Source organism: Coturnix japonica, unplaced genomic scaffold (assembly GCF_054131305.1).
Source record: "Coturnix japonica strain WE unplaced genomic scaffold, WE-NBRP24 Scf103, whole genome shotgun sequence".
Lineage (NCBI taxonomy): Eukaryota > Metazoa > Chordata > Aves > Galliformes > Phasianidae > Coturnix > Coturnix japonica.
The window spans coordinates 122,777-140,331 of record NW_028189006.1 but is presented as its reverse complement, the minus strand read 5'-3'; the positions used below and the strand labels follow the sequence as shown (position 1 = coordinate 140,331).

The window sequence follows — 17,555 nt, the reverse complement described above, 5'->3', positions numbered from 1 at the left end:
TGCCCCATAGCCCCCTCCATCCTGCCCCATAGCCCCCCCCCCCACCTCCCTGCCCCATACCCCAAGTGGTTCTGGCTGCCTGTAGCTCTGCCCTACAGCCCCCTTATACCCTCCCGTGCCCCATAGCTGCCCCATAACCTCCCCCTGTTCCCTCTGCGGGTCCCTTTGTGCCCCATTTCCCCTCGCTTTTGAAGGGGGGGGGGGCTCAGTGTGCCCCATTGCTGCCCCACTGACCCCCATAGCCCTATAGGGACGCTGCCTTAGGCCACGCCCCCTGGATTCAAGCCACGCCTCCTCCCTTAAACCACGCCCACTTCCTTAAGCCACGCCCACTTCTTCCACCCCGCCTTCCCATTGGCTCCTTCCTCCCACCCGTCGCAGCTCAAAGCCCCGCCCACTCCTCCCCACCCCGCCTTCCCATTGGTTGTCCTTTCCCCCACCCGTCGCGTCTCGATGACGTCACATCGCCGCGCACATGGAAGGCCCCCACGGCTGATCTCGGCGCTGTCGGGGCTGCCCCGCGTGGTGCCGGTGCCGTTGATCCGCGATGGCGGCGGGTCCGTGTCCGCTGGTTGAGGACAGCTGCAGCCGCCTCCCGTCGCAGAGCAACGTGTTCGGGCTGGCGGCGCTGCCCGGGGCCGGGGGGCTCCTGGCGGCCACGTTGAAGGGCAAAGTGCTGCACTTCCGGTACCAGCAGCTGCGCCACAAACTGCGCCCGGTGGCCACGGAGCTGCAGTTCACCTACATCCCGGGTCAGGGGGCGGGTACTTCCGGGTCATGGGGGGCGGGGCTAAAATAAAGGGGGCGGGGCTTGGCGTGTGTTGCAGCCAATGGCTGGGTGAGATTAGGGAGGGGGCGGGGCTAAAATAAAGGGGGCGTGACTTGGGGTGTGCGGGACTGGGGAGGGGGCGGGGCTAAATAAGGGGGCGGGGCTTAGGATGTGCTGCAGCCAATAGCTGGGCCGGACTGGGGAGGGGGCGGGACTAAGGGAGGGGGCGGGGCTTAGGGTGTGTTGCAGCCAATGATTGGGTGAGATGGGGCGTGGCTAAAACGAAGGGGGCGTGGCTAAAATAAAGGGGGCGGGGCTTAGTGTGTGTTGCAGCCAATGGGTGGGTGAGATGGGGGGGAGGGGCTAAAATAAAGGGGGCGGGGCTTAGGGTGTGTTGCAGTCAATGGGTGAGATTTTGGGGGCGGGGCTAATTGAAGGGGGCGGGGCTTAGGATGTGTTGCAGCCAATGGGTAGGTGTGATTGGGGAGGGGGCGGGGCTAAGGGAAGGGGGCGGGGCTAAAAGGGGGAGGGGTCTGAGGGAGGGGGCAGAGAGGGGTTAAATGGGGGGGGTCAAAGGGGGGTCTTATTGGGGGGCTCATTGGTGGGGGTCCTATTGTGGGGGCTCATTGGGGGGGTCTAATGGGTGGGGTCCCATTAGTGAGGTCCTACTAGGGGGGGCTCATTGGTGGGGGGTCCCATTGGAGGGGGGGCTCATTTGTGGGGGTCCTACTGGGGGGGTTCCCCCTGGGGGGTCCCTTTGGGGGTCTCATGGGTGGGGGTTTCATTGGGGGTCTCATGGGATGGGGTCCTATTGGTGAGGTCCCATTGGTGGGGGGCTCATGGGTGGGGGGTCCCACTTGGGGGTCCCATTGGTGGGGGTCCCATTGGGAGTTCCATTGGGGGGACGCATTGGTGGGGGTCTTATGGGGGGGGTCCCACTGGGGGGGTCTCATGGGTGGGGTCCTATTGTGGGGGTCCCATGGGGGTCTCATGGGTGGGGGTCCCATTGGGGGGCTCATTGGTGGGGGTCCCATTGAGAGGGTCCCATTGGGAGGGTCCCATGGGGGTCTCATGGGTGGGGTTTCAATGGGAGGGTCCCATGGGGGTCTCATGGGTGAGGGTCCTATTGTGGGGGTCCCATTGTGGGGGTCCCATGGGGGTCTATGGGTGGGGTCCCATTGAGGGGGTCCCATTGGGGGTCCCTCATTGGGGTCCCTTGGGGGCATCCCCCCCCCCCGCCACCTCCCTGCAGTGGATGCCGAGATCGTCTCCATCGGCTGCTTCCAGAAGTCGGCCCCAAAGCGGGGGCTGGTGGTCGGCATCACCTTCATTAAGGTAATTAACTCCATGGTTAACGAGCCGGGCATGGCCCCCATTCAGGTGGGTTGGCTTCTTAATTGGGCATCGCCTTCGTTAAGGCAAAGGGTTAATGAACTGGATGTTATCTGTGGTAGTTAATAGGGTTACATGCATTAAGGTAGAGGGGTAATTAGTTAATTAGGCATCGTCTTCATTAAGGAGGGTGGTCGCTAATTAATGGGGCATCACTTGATTCAGTGCTTGGGGGTCATCAATGGGGCAGCGCCTCCATGAAGGTGTGGGTCGTTAATGGGGTCGTTAATGAATGGGGTCATTAATGAATGGGGTCATTAATGGGGTTGTTAATGAATGGGGTAATTAATGAGTGGGGTCATTAATGAATAGAGTTGTTAATGAATGGGGTCGTTAATGAATGGGGTCGTTCATGAGTGGGGTAATTAATGGGGTTGTTAATGAATGGGGTCATTAATTAATGGGATCGTTAATGAATAGAGTCATTAATGAATGGGGTCATTAATGAATAGGGTCATTAATTAATGGGGTTGTTAATGAATGGGGTCATTAATTAATGGGGTCGTTAATGAATAGGGTCATTAATTAATGGGGTTGTTAATGAATGGGGTCGTTAATGAATAGAGTCGTTAATGAATGGGGTCGTTAATGAATAGGGTTTTTAATGAATGGGGTAATTAATGAATGGGGTCGTTAATGAATGGGGTTGTTAATTAATGGGGTCGTTCATGAGTGGGGTAATTAATGAATGGGGTCATTAATGAATTGGGTCATTAATGAATGGGGTCGTTAATTAACGGGGTCGTTAATTACCATCAGGACTCGGGGGACAAACCCAGCCCCTTCCTCAACATTTACTGCGACTACGAGCCGGGCTGCGAGTTCGACCTCGACTCGGTGGCACGTGGGTGACGCCCCCATGGCCCCGTGATGACGTCACTGTGATGACGTCACTGTGATGATGTCATCATTGTGATGACGTCATCATGATGATGTCACCCCCCCACCCACAGAGAGCTGCCTCAACCTGGAGCTGCGCTTCACCCCCCTGCAGCTGTGCCATGCTGAGTATGTCACCCCATTGAGCCCCATTGTGTCCCCATTGTGCCCCATTGTGCCCCATTGTGTCCCATTGTGCCCCATTGTGCCCCCATTGTGTCCCATTGAGCCCCATTGTGCCCCATTGAGCCCCATTGTGCCCCATTGTGTCTCATTGTGCCCCATTGTGCCCCCATTGAGCCCCATTGTGTCCCATTGTGTCCCCATTGTGTCCCATTGTGTCCCATTGTGTCCCCATTGTGTCCCATTGTGCCCCATTGTGCCCCATTGTGTCCCATTGTGTCCCATTGTGCCCCATTGCTGCCCCTGTCCCCCCTATGTCCCCATGCTGTGTCCCCCCATTGCCCCCATTGTGTCCCCCCCCCAGGGTCTGCATTGGGGACAGATGTGACACCGTTTTCCTGCTGAGCGGCACCGACCCCGGGGTCCATCTGTACCGGGAGGTGAGAGGGGATGGGGGGCACTGGGGGGGGGTGTCACCTGCTGCCCCCATTGTCCCCATTGTCCCCATTGTTTGTCCCCATTGTCCCCCCACAGAACGAGGGGCTGCATCAGTTCGAGGAGCAGCCGGTCCATGAGCTGTTCCCGGAGCTGGAGGAGCTGCCCAGCAGGTGGGGAACGGCCCAATGACCCCATAATGTCCCCATAATGTCCCTATAATATCCCCATTATATCCCCGTAATGTCCCTATAATAACCCCATAATGTCCCCATAATATCCCCATAATATCCCCATAATGTCCCCATAATATCCCCATGATATCCCCATAACATCCCCATAATGTCCCCATAATACCCCCATAATGTCCCCATAATAACCCCATGATATCCCCATTATGTCCATATAATAACCCCATAATATCCCCATAATATCCCCAAAATGTCCCCATAATATCCCCATGATATCCCCATAATATCCCCATAATGTCCCCATGTTGTCCCCATAATATCCCCATAATGTCCCTATAATGTCCCTATAATATCCCCATAATGTCCCCATAATATCCCCATAATATCCCCATAATGTCCCCATAATGTCCCCATAATACCCCCATAATGTCCCCATAATATCCCCATGATATCCCCATAATGTCCCTATAATAACCCCATAATGTCCCCATGATATCCCCATAATGTCCCCATAATATCCCCATAATGTCCCTATAATGTCCCCGTAATGTCCCCATGATATCCCCATAATGTCCCCATAATATCCCCATAATAACCCCATAATATCCCCATGATATCCCCATAATGTCCCCATAATATCCCCATGATATCCCCATAATGTCCCCATAATGTCCCCATAATGTCCCCATGATATCCCCATAATGTCCCTATAATAACCCCATAATATCCCCATAATGTCCCAATAATATCCCCATAATATCCCCATAACGTCCCCATAATATCCCCATGATATCCCCATGATGTCCCCATAATGTCCCCTCAATGTCCCCATAATGTCCCCATAATGTCCCCATGGTATCTCCATAACGTCCCTATAATGTCCCCATGCTGTCCCCCTCTGTCCCCCCCCCATATCCCCCCTATCCCCTCTCTCCATCCCGCAGTGTGCTGTGGTTGGACGTCGTTGCGGTGCCGTTGTCGCGGCGCCGTCTCACGGCCGTGGGTTGTCAGAGCGGGTACGTCCGCGTGGCTCACGTGGACCAGGACACGCGCGGTGAGTGGCGCCGGGTGACCCCATAGGTGTCCCTATGGTCATACTATGGCCATACCATGTCCCTATAGCCATAGCATGGCCATACCATGTCCCTATAGCTATACCATGTCCCTATGTGTGTCCCTATGGCCATACCATGTCCCTATGGGTGTCCCTATGGCCATACCATGTCCCTATGGGTGTCCTTATGGCCACACCATGTCCCTATGGGTGTCCCTATGGCCATACCATGGCCATACCATGTCCCTATAGCCATACCATGGCCATACCATGTCCCCATAGCCATACTATGGGTGTCCCTATGGCCATACCATGGCCATACCATGTCCCTATAGCCATACTATGTCCTCATGGCCATACTAGGGGTGTCTCTATAGCCATACCTTGTCCCTATGGCCATACCATGTCCCTATAGCCATACCATGTCCCCATGGGTGTCCCTATGACCATACCATGTTCTCATGGCTATATCACGTCCCTATGGCCATACCATATTCCCATAGCCATACTATGGGTGTCCCCATGGCCATACCATGTCCCTATAGCCATACTATGGGTGTCCCTATGGCCATACCATGTCCCCATGGGTGTCCCCATGGCCATACCATGTCCCTATAGCCATACTATGGGTGTCCCTATGGCCATACCATGTCCCCATGGGTGTCCCCATGGCCATACCATGTCCTCATAGCCATACTATGGGTGTCCCTATGGCCATACCATGTCCCCATGGGTGTCCCCATGGCCATACCATGTCCCTATGGGTGTCCCCATGGCCATACCATGTCCCCATAGCCATACTATGGGTGTCCCTATAGCCATACCATGTCCCCATGGGTGCCCCCATGGCCATATTACATCCCCGTGGTCCTGATGTGTGTCCCCATGTCCCAGCGGTGCTGCAGAGCTGGAGCATCCAGCAGGACGGGCCCATCTCCACCGTGCTGCTCTTCCCCCTGGAGGAGCCGGATGACGACGGGGACGTCACAGGGGGACCCCATAGGGACGATGTGGGGGGACCCCATAGGGACGATGTGGGGCCGTCAGCCCCCGGCCCGGATCCCACCCCACACTACAGCCTGCTGGTGGCCAGCACCATCGAGATGTCCGTGGTCTATCGGTGAGCATGTCCCCATGTCTGTCCCCATATCTGTCCCCATGTCTGTCCCCATGTCTGTCCCCATGTCTGTCCCCATGTCTGTCCCCATATCTGTCCCCATGTCTGTCCCCATGTCTGTCCCCATATCTGTCCCCATGTCTGTCCCCATATCTGTCCCCATATCTGTCCCCATGTCTGTCCCCGTGTCTGTCCCCATATCTGTCCCCATGTCTGTCCCCATGTCCCCCTGTCCTGTCTGTCCCCATGTCCCCACATCCATCCCTGTGTCCCCCCGTCCTTCTGTCTGTCCCCATATCCTTCTGTCTGTCCCTATGTCCCTGTAACCACCCCCACCTCCCCATCCCCATCCCCATGTCCCCACATCCTTCTGTCTGTCCCCATGTCCCCATATCCCCATATCCATCCCCATGTCCCTACATCCATCCCCACGTCCCCATGTCCTTCTGTCTGTCCCCCCATCCATCCCTGTCCCCCCATCCATCTCATTGTCCCCCCATTGTTCCCTCTCATTGTCCCTCTCATTGTCCCCCATTGTTCCCTCTCATTGCCCCCCATTGTTCCCTCTCATTGTCCCCCCATTGTTCCCTCTCATTGTCCCTCTCATTGTCCCCCATTGTTCCATCATCTCATTGTCCCCCATTGTTCCCTCTCATTGCCCCCCATTGTTCCCTCTCATTGTCCCCCCATTGTTCCCTCTCATTGTCCCTCTCATTGTCCCCCATTGTTCCATCATCTCATTGTCCCCCATTGTTCCCTCTCATTGCCCCCCATTGTTCCCTCTCATTGTCCCCCCATTGTTCCCTCTCATTGTCCCTCTCATTGTCCCCCATTGTTCCATCATCTCATTGTCCCCCATTGTTCCCTCTCATTGTCCCCCATTGTTCCATCTCATTGTCCCCCATTGTCCCCCATTGTTCGCTCTCATTGCCCCCATTGTCCCCCCAGTGACGTTCTGCTCCGTGGGCTGTCGGAGCAGCTTTCCCTGCCGGGCAGTTCCCAACACGACGCGGTGCTTTGCGCCATCTTGTCCTGCACGGCGCTGGACGGCGGCCGCGAGGTTCTGCTGGGCACCTATGGGCAGGTACGGCCCGGGGGGGGGGGGGACCATCAGCCCCCCATAGTCCCCCCCAGGAGCCCCCATAGTCCCCCCATAACACCCCGAGGACCCCCATAACCCCCCCAGGATCCCCATAGTCACCCCAGGACCCCTCCAGGACCCCCATAACCCCCCCAGGACTCCCCAGGATCCCCATAACCCTCCCAGGATCCCCATAGTCACCCCAGGATCCCCATAGTCCCCCCAGGACCCCCCATTTTCCCCCCATAACGCCCCCATAACCCCCCCAGGACTCCCCAGGATCCCCATAACCCCCCCTCAGGAGCCCCCTAGTCCCCCCATAACACCCCGAGGATCCCCATAACCCCCCCAGGATCCCCATAGTCACCCCAGGATCCCCGTAGTCACCCCAGGACCCCCCATAATGCCCTCATAACCAACCCAGAACTACCCAGGATCCCCATAACCCCCCCCAGGAGCCCCCATAGTCCCCCCATAACCCCCCCATAAACCCATAACCCTCCCAGGATCCCCATAACCCCCCCCAGGAGCCCCCCTAGTCCCCCCATAACCCCCCCATAACCCCATAACCCTCCCAGGATCCCCATAGTCACTCCAGGACCCCCCATTGTCCCCCCATAGTCCCCCCATAACGCCCCCATAACCCCCCCAGGACTCCCCAGGATCCCCATAACTCCCCCCCGGACCCCCCCAGGACTTCCCCAGGACCCCTCAGGACCCACATAACCCTTCCAGGACCCCCCGTAGCCCCCCCCAGGAACCCCATAACCCCCCTGTAACCCCCCAGGACCCCCCATAGTCCCCCCAGGACCCTTCCGGACCCACATAACCCTGCCAGGACCCCCCATAACCCCCCCCCCAGGACCTTCCATCCCCTTTTTCCCCCCCAGGACCCCCATAACCCCCTTATGACCCCCCCAGGACCCAGGACATATGATGATAATGGGGGATGGAGTTTGTGCTGTGGGGGGGGGCTGGTCTTTGAGCCCCCCACCCCTTATTCTGCCCCTATAGGAGCTGCTGTGTTACGGGTACCGGGGCCGGCGCTGCGGCTTCCAGCTGCTTTGGACCCGGCGCTTTCCCGGCCCGGTTCTGGCGCTGTGTGGGGCCGACCTGACGGGGGATGGGCTGCGGGAGGTGGCCGTGGGGTGTCTGCAGGGGCTGCACGTCCTGCAGGTGGGTGCTCAACCCCCCCCGTGTCACCCGTGGGTCCCTGTGCCACCCCATAGGTCCCTATGTCTCCTTATGGGTCCCTATGCCACCCCATAGGTCCCTATGTCCCCTTATGGGTCCCTATGCCACCCCATAGGTCCCTATGTCCCCTTATGGGTCCCTATGCCACCCCATAGGTCCCTATGTCCCCCACTGGGTCCCTATGCCACCCCATAGGTCCCTGTGTCTCCTTATGGGTCCCTATGCCACCCCATAGGTCCCTGTGTCTCCTTATGGGTCCCTATGCCACCCCATAGGTCCCTGTGTCCCCCACTGGGTCCCTTTGTCCTCCTTTGGGTCCCTATGGCACCCCATGGGTCCCTGTGTCTCCTTATGGGTCCCTATGCCACCCCATAGGTCCCTATGTCTCCTTATGGGTCCCTGTGTCCCCCCTATGGGTCCCTATGCCACCCCATAGGTCCCTATGTCCCCTTATGGGTCCCTGTGTCCCCCACTGGGTCCCTATGTCACCTTTATGGGTCCCTGTGTCCCCCAATGGATCCCTGTGTCACCCCATAGGTCCCTATGTCACCTCTATGGGTCCCTGCATCCCCCTATGGGTCCCTATGTCACCCCCATGGGTCCCTATGGGTCTCTATGCCACCCCATAAGTCCCTGTGTCCCCCAATGGGTCCTTGTGTCCCCCTTTGGGTCCCTATGTCACCCCAGTGGGTCCCCAGGTCACTCCATAGGTCCCTATGGGTCCCTGTGTCACCCCTATGGGACCCTTTGTCCCCCACTGGGTCCTTATGTCACCTTTATGGGTCCCTCTGTCCCCCTATGGGTCCCTGCATCCCCCTATGGGTCCCTTTGTCCCCTATGGGTCCCTCTGTCCCCCTATGGGTCCCTGCGTCCCCCTATGGGTCCCTTTGTCCCCTATGGGTCCCTGTGTCCCCCTATGGGTCCCTTTGTCCCCTATGGGTCACTGTGCCCCCCTGTCCCCCCACAGCACAGCCTGGAGCCCACAGCTCAGCGCCTGAAGGAGCGGCTGCGCAGGGAGGTGGCACGGAGGGCTCAGCAGAGGGGGGGGGAGGGGGCCGGGACCCCCATGTGAGGGGGGGGAGGGGGTTGGGGGTTGGGGGGGACCAAAGGAAGGGCTGGAAAGGGGAGAAATGGCCCCAAAAAGGGGAGAAATGGCCCCAAAAAGGGGAGAAATGGCCCCAAAATTCAGGCGGTGGCGCCGACCTTTTGCTGCCCCCCCCCCCCCCCCCCGAAGACCCCAATAAACGGCCCCGCTCCGTCCCCCCGTGTGACAACATTGGGGGGGGGGGCTCCATTGGGGGGGGGGTGTTAATCTGGGTCTGGGGAGGGGAAACTGAGGCACGCGGCGGGGGGGGGGGGGGGGGTCGTTTGTCCCCATTTTGTTTTGGGGACCCCCCCGAGGATGGGGGGGGGGTTGGGGGGGGGGGCGGAGTGAGGACCCCCCCCCCAACAACGTGGGGGAAACTGAGGCACGCGGGCGCTGTCCGCGGCTGTGGTGCTGAACGCGCGGCGCTGCCGTTTGCAGCGGGGGAAGCCGGGGGGGGGGGAAATGGGGGCGGGGCTCTCCGGTACCCCCCCCCCCCCCCCCCCTTTTCTCGTCCCCCCCCATCGGCTTTGCCTCCGCCCCCCCCGCCCCCCCCCCCGCCCGCGCCATGGAGCGGTAACGGAGCGGGGAAGGAGCCGGGAAGGAGCGGGGACGGACGGCGCTGAGAGGTGGGAATGGGAGCGGGGGGGGGGGGGCATTTGGGGGGGGGTCTCTATGGGGTGGGGGCTCCCACGGGGGGGGGGGGGGGGCTGTGGGGATGGGGAACCCCGGGGGATTCTCGGGGATGGGAACAGGTGGTGGGCGGGGGGGGGTGGAGGGATGAGGGATTGGAGGGGGGGGGAACGGGGTTGGGGGGAGGATGGGGATGAAGATGAGGATGAGGATGGGACGGGGCTGAGGGGGAGGGATGGGGTCGGTGATGAGGGTCCCTGCGACCCCCCCCCCCCAATGGCCCCACCCGGGGGTCTCTGGGATCGGGGCTGGCAGCATCAGGTGCCCCCCCCCCCCGCTGCTCTTCCTCCTCCTCCTCCATCTCCCCCCCCCCATCTCCCACTCCCCAGCAGCTCCCGGCTCTGTCCCCATTGAGGGGTCGGGCAACCGACCTCAGCCCTGAGCTCAACCCCAACCCCAACCCCAATGCATTGAACCCCAAACCCCACCAACCCCAAACCCAACCCCAAAGCTGGGAACCCCAACCCCAAACCCAACCCCGACACAACCAACTCCAACCCAAATCCAACCCCAACCCCAACTCAGTGAACCCCAAACCCAACCCCAAACCCAACCGAACCCCAAACCCAATGGAACCCCGAACCCCAATGCAACAAACCCCAAACCCAACCCCAACCCCAATGCAGTGAACCCCAAACCCAACCCCAGACACAACAAATCCCAACCAAACCCCAAACTCAGTGAACCCCAAACCCAAGCCGTACCAACCCCAAACCCAACTGACCCCAAACCCAACCCCAGATTCGACCCTAACCCCAACCCAACCAACCCCAAACTCAACCCCAACCCAACCAACCCCAGACCCAACCGCCCCAACCCCAGACTGGATCCTAACCCCAACCCAATGACCCCAAACTCCACCCTAGATTCGACCCCAACCCCAACCCAACCGACCCCAAACCCAACCCAACTTTAACCCTAACCCCAACCCAACTCTAACCCCAACCCCAACCCAACCGACCCCAAACCCAACCCCAACCCAACCAACCCCAACCCAACTCTAACCCCAACCCCAACCCCAACCCAACTCTAACCCCAACCCCAACTCTAACCCCAACCCCAACTCTAACCCCAAACCCAACCCCAACCCAACCGCCCCCAACCCCAACCCAACTTTAACCCTAACCCCAACCCCAACCCCAACCCAGACCCAACCCCAACCAACCCCAACCCCAACCCAACCCAACGTAACCCTAGACCCACCTCTCTCCTGTCCCCCCGCTGGGGCCGTGGGTCGGGGTCGTAGCGTTGCCCCCGTGGCCGCTCCCTGTGCCCCCTCCCACCCCGTCGTGCTTTTCCCCCCTGACGCTTTAATTGCTGTTTCACCCAGACGCTGTTAATGAGCCGATTAAATTAATTACAGCTGTGTTTGCACCGCTCAGAGCGGAGGCGACGGCTCCACGGCCCCGGAATGGGGGGGGGGGGTACATTGACATGGGGGCAATGGGGATGGGATGGAGGGATGGGGCAGTGGGGTGAGATGTGGGGCGGAGATGTGGGGCTGGGAGGATAAGGATGTGGGGGGAATGGGGAGCGAGGTCTGGGGATGGGGGTGATGGATGGAGGAGTGGGGCTGGAGCGATGGGGGGATTGTGGGGCAGAGCTCAGTGTGGGTCTCATGGTGTGGGGCTCATGGTGTGGGGCTCACGGTGTGGGTCTCACTGTGGGGGTCTCACTGTGGGGGTCTCACTGTGGGGTCCCCTCTGGTCCCCCCTTCCCGCTCCATCCCCCGTCTCCGAGCCGTTCCCATCCCCCGATTGCCATGGGAACTACGCGGTTGCCGGGCGGAGCCTCGCGCGCCCACGCATCCCTGCACCCCCGGAGCCGTGGGCGGTTCCAATGGGGCCCGCCCCACTGCTCTGCGCCCCACAGCTGTGGGTCCCAGCCCTATAGCGTCGTCTCCAGCCCCATTGCATCACCTCCATCCTCACTGCATCATCCCCAGCCCCACTGCGTTGCCCCCAGTGCAACTGAATCATCCCCAGCCCCATGGTGTCGTCCCCAGCCCCACTGCATCGTCCCCAGCCCCACTGCTTTGCGCCCCATAGCTGTGGGTCCCAGCCCCATTGCATCACCTCTGGCCCCATTGCATCGCCTCCATCCTCACTGCATTGTCCCCAGCCCCACTGCATTGCCCCCAACCCAGAGCTTTGCCCCCAACCCTGATCCCAAACCCACTGCAATGGCCTCAACCCACTGCCCCCCAACCCCGCTGCCCCCCAACCCCATTACATCGATCCCAGCCCCACTGCATTAATCCCAGCCCCACTGCATCGATCCCAATCCAACACATAGACCACAACCAACTGCACTGACCCCAACCCACTGCATTGACCCCAACCCAACGCATTGACCCCAACCCATTTCCCCCAACCCACCATCACTCTCCATCAGCCCCCCTCTCCCCCACCCCCTCTCCCCCACCCCTCTGACCCCTCCCCTCCCCCCATACAGGCCGTCATGGCGGCGTGGCGGGCGGCGCTGGCGGCCATGTTGCTGCTGGCTGAGCCGTGCGCCCCGGAGCCGACATGGGAAGTCAATGGGACGTGCCAGGGCTCCAACCGCTGCCAGCCCGGCGTCCTGCTGCCCGTCTGGCAGCCCGACGACCCTTCATTCGGTGACAAGGCGGCGCGCGCCGTCGTCTACTTCGTGGCCATGATGTACATGTTCCTGGGCGTCTCCATCATCGCCGACCGCTTCATGGCCTCCATCGAGGTCATCACCTCCAAGGAGAAGGAGATCACCATCACCAAAGGTGTGGAGACCTGGGTACAAGGACAGGGGGCTGCTGGGGAGGGTCCAAAGGGGGCCATGGAGATGGTCAGGGGGCTGCAGCACCTCCTGTGTGGGGACAGGCTGAGGGAGATGGGCTTGTTCAGCATAAAGAAGGTTATGGGGCGACCCCATTGCAGCCTAAAGCAACTCCATCTCCGTCATCCATTCATCTCCATCACCCTTCATCTCCATCACCCTTCATCTCCATCGTCCTTCATCTCCATCACCCTTCATCTCCATCGTCGTTCATCTCCATCGTCCTTCATCTCCATCGTCCTTCATCTCCATCGTCGTTCATCTCCATTGTCCTTCATCTCCATCACCCTTCAGTTCCATCATCCTCCAGCTCCATCGTCCTTCAGCTCCATCATCCTTGAGGTCCCTTCCAACCCGGCTCATTGATTCTGTGCTTGATTCTGTGATTCAAAGCCAACGGTGAGACCAGCATCGGCACCGTGCGCATCTGGAACGAGACAGTGTCCAACCTGACCCTGATGGCTTTGGGTTCATCGGCTCCGGAGATCCTGCTGTCAGTGATCGAAGTGTGCGGCCACAACTTCCAGGCAGGAGAATTGGGTCCGGGTACCATTGTGGGCAGCGCCGCCTTCAACATGTTTGTGGTCATCGCCGTCTGCGTCTATGTGATACCCAGTGGGGAGAGCCGGCGCATCAAACACCTCCGTGTCTTCTTCGTGACGGCGTGGAGCATCTTCGCCTACATCTGGCTCTACCTCATCCTGGCCGTCATCTCCCCCGGTGTGGTGCAGGTGTGGGAAGCTCTGCTCACCCTCATCTTCTTCCCGGTCTGCGTGGTCTTCGCGTGGGCGGCCGACAAGAGGCTGCTGTTCTATAAGTACGTCTACAAGCGCTACCGCGCCGACCCGCGGAGCGGCATCATCATCGGCACCGAGGCCGAGTTACCCAAAGGCATCGAGATGGACGGTGGCTTCCAGCCCCCCGAGCGCCGCGAGGCCGAAGGCTCCTCCGGCCCCACGCCTTCCCCTGCCCTCCAAGCTGGATCCGAGGAGAAGGAGCTGGACGAGAGCCGGCGGGAGGTGATCCAGATCCTGAAGGACCTGAAGCAGAAATACCCCGAGCGCGAGCTGGAGCAGCTGGTGGACATGGCCAACTACTACGCCCTGCTGCACCAGCAGAAGAGCCGGGCCTTCTACCGCATCCAGGCCACCAGGATGATGACGGGAGCCGGGAACGTGCTGAAGAAGCACGTGGCCGAGTTCTCCAAGCGCTCGTCGGCGCTGCTGGAGGTGCCGTCGGACGCCGAGGAGGAGACGTGCAGCCGCATCTTCTTCGAGCCGTGTCTCTATCATTGCCTGGAGAACTGCGGCGCCGTCACGCTGTCGGTGGCGTGTCAGCACGGAGCCGAGCTCAATCACACCTTCTACGTGGACTACAAGACGGAGGACGGCTCGGCCAAGGCGGGCTCGGATTATGAGTACAGCGAGGGGACGCTGATCTTCAAACCCGGGGAGACGCAGAAGGAGCTGAAGATCGGCATCATCGACGACGACATCTTCGAGGAGGACGAGCACTTCTTCGTGCGGCTGCTCAACCTGCGCGTGGGCGACGCCGAGGGGATGTTCGAGGCCGACTCGGCCGAGCACCCCAAGGGTCGCCTGGTGGCGCCGCTGGTGGCCACCGTCACCATCTTGGATGACGACCACGCCGGGATCTTCTCCTTCCAGGAGCGCGTGGTGCACGTCAGCGAGTGCCAGGGCGCCGTGGAGGTGACGGTGGTGAGAAGCTCCGGAGCGCGAGGGACCGTGATGCTGCCGTACAGAACCGTGGAGGGGACGGCACGAGGAGGAGGGGTGGACTATGAGGATGCGTGCGGGGAGCTGGAGTTCCGCAATGATGAGACCGCGTGAGGACGGGGGGAGAGGGATAAAGGGATGGAGGGGTGGGGAAGGGATGGAGGGATGGGTGGGTGGAGGGAGGGAGGGATGGAGGGGTGGGGGGATGGATGGATGGATGGATGGATGGAGGGATGGATGGATGGATGGATGGATGGATGGATGGATGGATGGAGGGATGGAGGGATGGATGGATGGATGGATGGATGGATGGATGGATGGATGGATGGATGGATGGATGGATGGATGGAGGGATGGATGGAGGGATGGATGGATGGAGGGATGGATGGATGGATGGAGGGATGGATGGATGGAGGGATGGAGGAGGGATGGATGGATGGATGGAGGGATGGATGGATGGATGGATGGATGGATGGATGGATGGATGGATGGAGGGATGGATGGAGGGATGGATGGATGGAGGGATGGATGGATGGATGGAGGGATGGATGGATGGAGGGATGGATGGAGGGATGGATGGATGGAGGGATGGATGGAGGGATGGATGGATGGAGGGATGGATGGATGGATGGAGGGATGGAGGGATGGATGGAGGATGGATGGATGGATGGATGGATGGATGGATGGATGGATGGATGGATGGATGGATGGAGGGATGGATGGATGGAGGGATGGATGGATGGAGGGATGGATGGATGGATGGATGGATGGATGGATGGATGGATGGTGGATGGGTGGAGGGAGGGATGGAGGGATGGATGGATGGATGGATGGAGGGATGGATGGATGGATGGACAGAAGGATGGTGAGGATCCTCCCTGCTCATCCCTGGAGGTGACACCCCCCCACACATCCCCACCCCCAGGAAGACGCTGCAGGTGAAGATTGTGGACGATGAGGAGTACGAGAAGAGGGACAACTTCTTCATCGAGCTGGGGCCGCCGCGCTGGCTGAAACGGGGCATCTCGGGTAGGGGGGATATGGGGGGGGACATGGGGGGGTCGTGGGGAGGGTCACAGGGGGACACGCAGCCTCTCACTGCCTCCTGTCCCCTCTGCAGCCCTTCTGCTGAACCAAGGTAAGAGCCTTCCTCCCTCCTCCTCCTCCTCCTCCTCCTCCTCCTTGGCTGGATGAAGCCCATAGGAGGGCGGGTGCCCTGTCCCCATATCCCAATGCCACCCCCCATGTCCCCATACTTCAATGCCACCCCCGTGTCCCCATACCCCAATGCCACCCCCATGTCCCCATACCCCATTGCCACCCCCATGTCCCCATACCCCAATGCCACCCCCCATGTCCCTATACCCCAATGCCACCCCCCATGTCCCTATACCCCATTGCCACCCCCCATGTCCCCATACCCCATTGCCACCCCCACGCCGTGCCGTGCAGCCGAGGACCGCGTGCTGTCGGCGGAGGAGGAGGAGGCGCGACGCATCGCAGAGATGGGGAAACCCATCCTGGGGGAGAACTGCCGCCTGGAGGTCGTCATCGAGGAGAGCTACGACTTCAAGGCAGGGGGACAAGGGGACAAGGGGGGACAAGGGGGGACAAGGGGACAAGGGGACAAGGGGGGATATGGGGACAGGGGGGACAAGGGGACAGTGGGGGAAAAGGGGACAAGGGGGGACAAGGGGACAAGGGGACAAGGGGGGATATGGGGACAGCGTGGGAACAACTGGGGTTGCGGGGTGTGGGGACATGGGGGGACATAGTGGGGCTATAGGGACAATGGGGACATGGGGATGTGGGGACATCATGGGGACATGGGGACAATGGGGACTATGGGGGTGTGGGGACATGGGGGGACAGCGTGGGGATATAGGGACAATGGGGACATCATGGGGACAATGGGGACTATGGGGATGTGGGGACAATGGGGACATGGGGACAATGGGGACTATGGGGGACAATAGGGGACAAAGGAGGACAATGGGGGCTAATGGGGCCAATGGGGCCAACGGTCCCACAGAACACGGTGGACAAACTGATCAAGAAGACCAACCTGGCCACCGTCATCGGGACACACTCATGGAGGGAGCAGTTCCTGGAGGCCATCACCGTCAGCGCCGGTGCGGAACCCGACCGTGGGGACAGCAAATATGGGGACAGCCATCATGGGCGGCATCCATCATGGGGGGACCCAACCATGGCAGCATCCATCATAGGGGGCATCCATCATGGGGGGACCCAACCATGGGGACACTCAAGCATGGGGGACACCCCATCCCTACACCCCGGTGATGCTCTGTAGTCAGTGGGGTCCCTTTGGGGTCACCCCATGCCCATCCCAACACCCTGGTGATGCTCTATAGTCAATGGGACCCCTTTGGGGTCACCCCATGCCCATCCCTACAGCCTGGCCTTGCTCTGTAGTCAATGGGGCCCCTTTGGGGTCACCCCATGCCCATCCCAACACCCTGGTCTTGCTCTGTACTCAATGGACTCTGTAGTCAATAGGGCCCCTTTGGGGTCACCCCATGCCCATCCCTACACCCCGGTGATGCTCTATAGTCAATGGGGCCCCTTTGGGGTCACCCCACACCCCATCCCTACACCCTGGTGATGCTCTATGGTCAATGGGGTCCCTTTGGGTTCACCCCACACCCCATCCCTACACCCCGGTGATGCTCTGTAGTCAATGGGGCCCCTTTGGGGTCACCCCATGCCCATCCCTACACCCTGGTGATGCTCTATGGTCAATGGGGACCCTTTGGGTCACCCCACTCCCCCCAGCTCTGACTCAGCCTTCCTCCCCAGGTGAGGAGGAGGAGGATGAGGACGGCCGCGAGGAGCGCCTGCCGTCGTGCTTCGACTACGTGATGCATTTCCTGACCGTGTTCTGGAAGGTTCTGTTTGCCTGCGTCCCCCCCACCGAGTACTGCAACGGCTGGGCCTGTTTCGGGGTCTCCATCCTCCTCATCGGGGTCCTCACG

The 17,555-nt window shown here is 60.2% G+C and overlaps 2 protein-coding genes across 2 annotated transcripts; both read left to right on the top strand.

Annotated features, from left to right (window-relative positions):
- The first annotated feature begins 447 nt into the window (after positions 1-447).
- On the top strand, positions 448-9,495 carry LOC107307116 (KICSTOR complex protein kaptin). The gene is made up of 11 exons (XM_085534905.1): positions 448-752; positions 2,022-2,104; positions 2,921-3,005; positions 3,115-3,169; positions 3,528-3,603; positions 3,698-3,771; positions 4,734-4,843; positions 5,738-5,963; positions 6,909-7,044; positions 8,056-8,217; positions 9,203-9,495. Exons 1-11 carry the CDS (start codon positions 548-550, stop codon positions 9,305-9,307), a joined length of 1,317 nt encoding a protein of 438 aa, XP_085391031.1. The 5' UTR covers positions 448-547; the 3' UTR covers positions 9,308-9,495.
- Positions 9,496-9,812: 317 nt separating this feature from the next.
- On the top strand, positions 9,813-17,555 carry LOC107307098 (sodium/calcium exchanger 2; the record flags this gene model as incomplete). The annotated part of the gene is made up of 8 exons (XM_085534878.1): positions 9,813-9,948; positions 12,467-12,767; positions 13,217-14,669; positions 15,485-15,588; positions 15,680-15,697; positions 16,012-16,133; positions 16,592-16,691; positions 17,380-17,555. Coding segments are annotated over exons 2-8 (2,268 nt in total), but the record flags the coding sequence as incomplete, so codon positions are not given.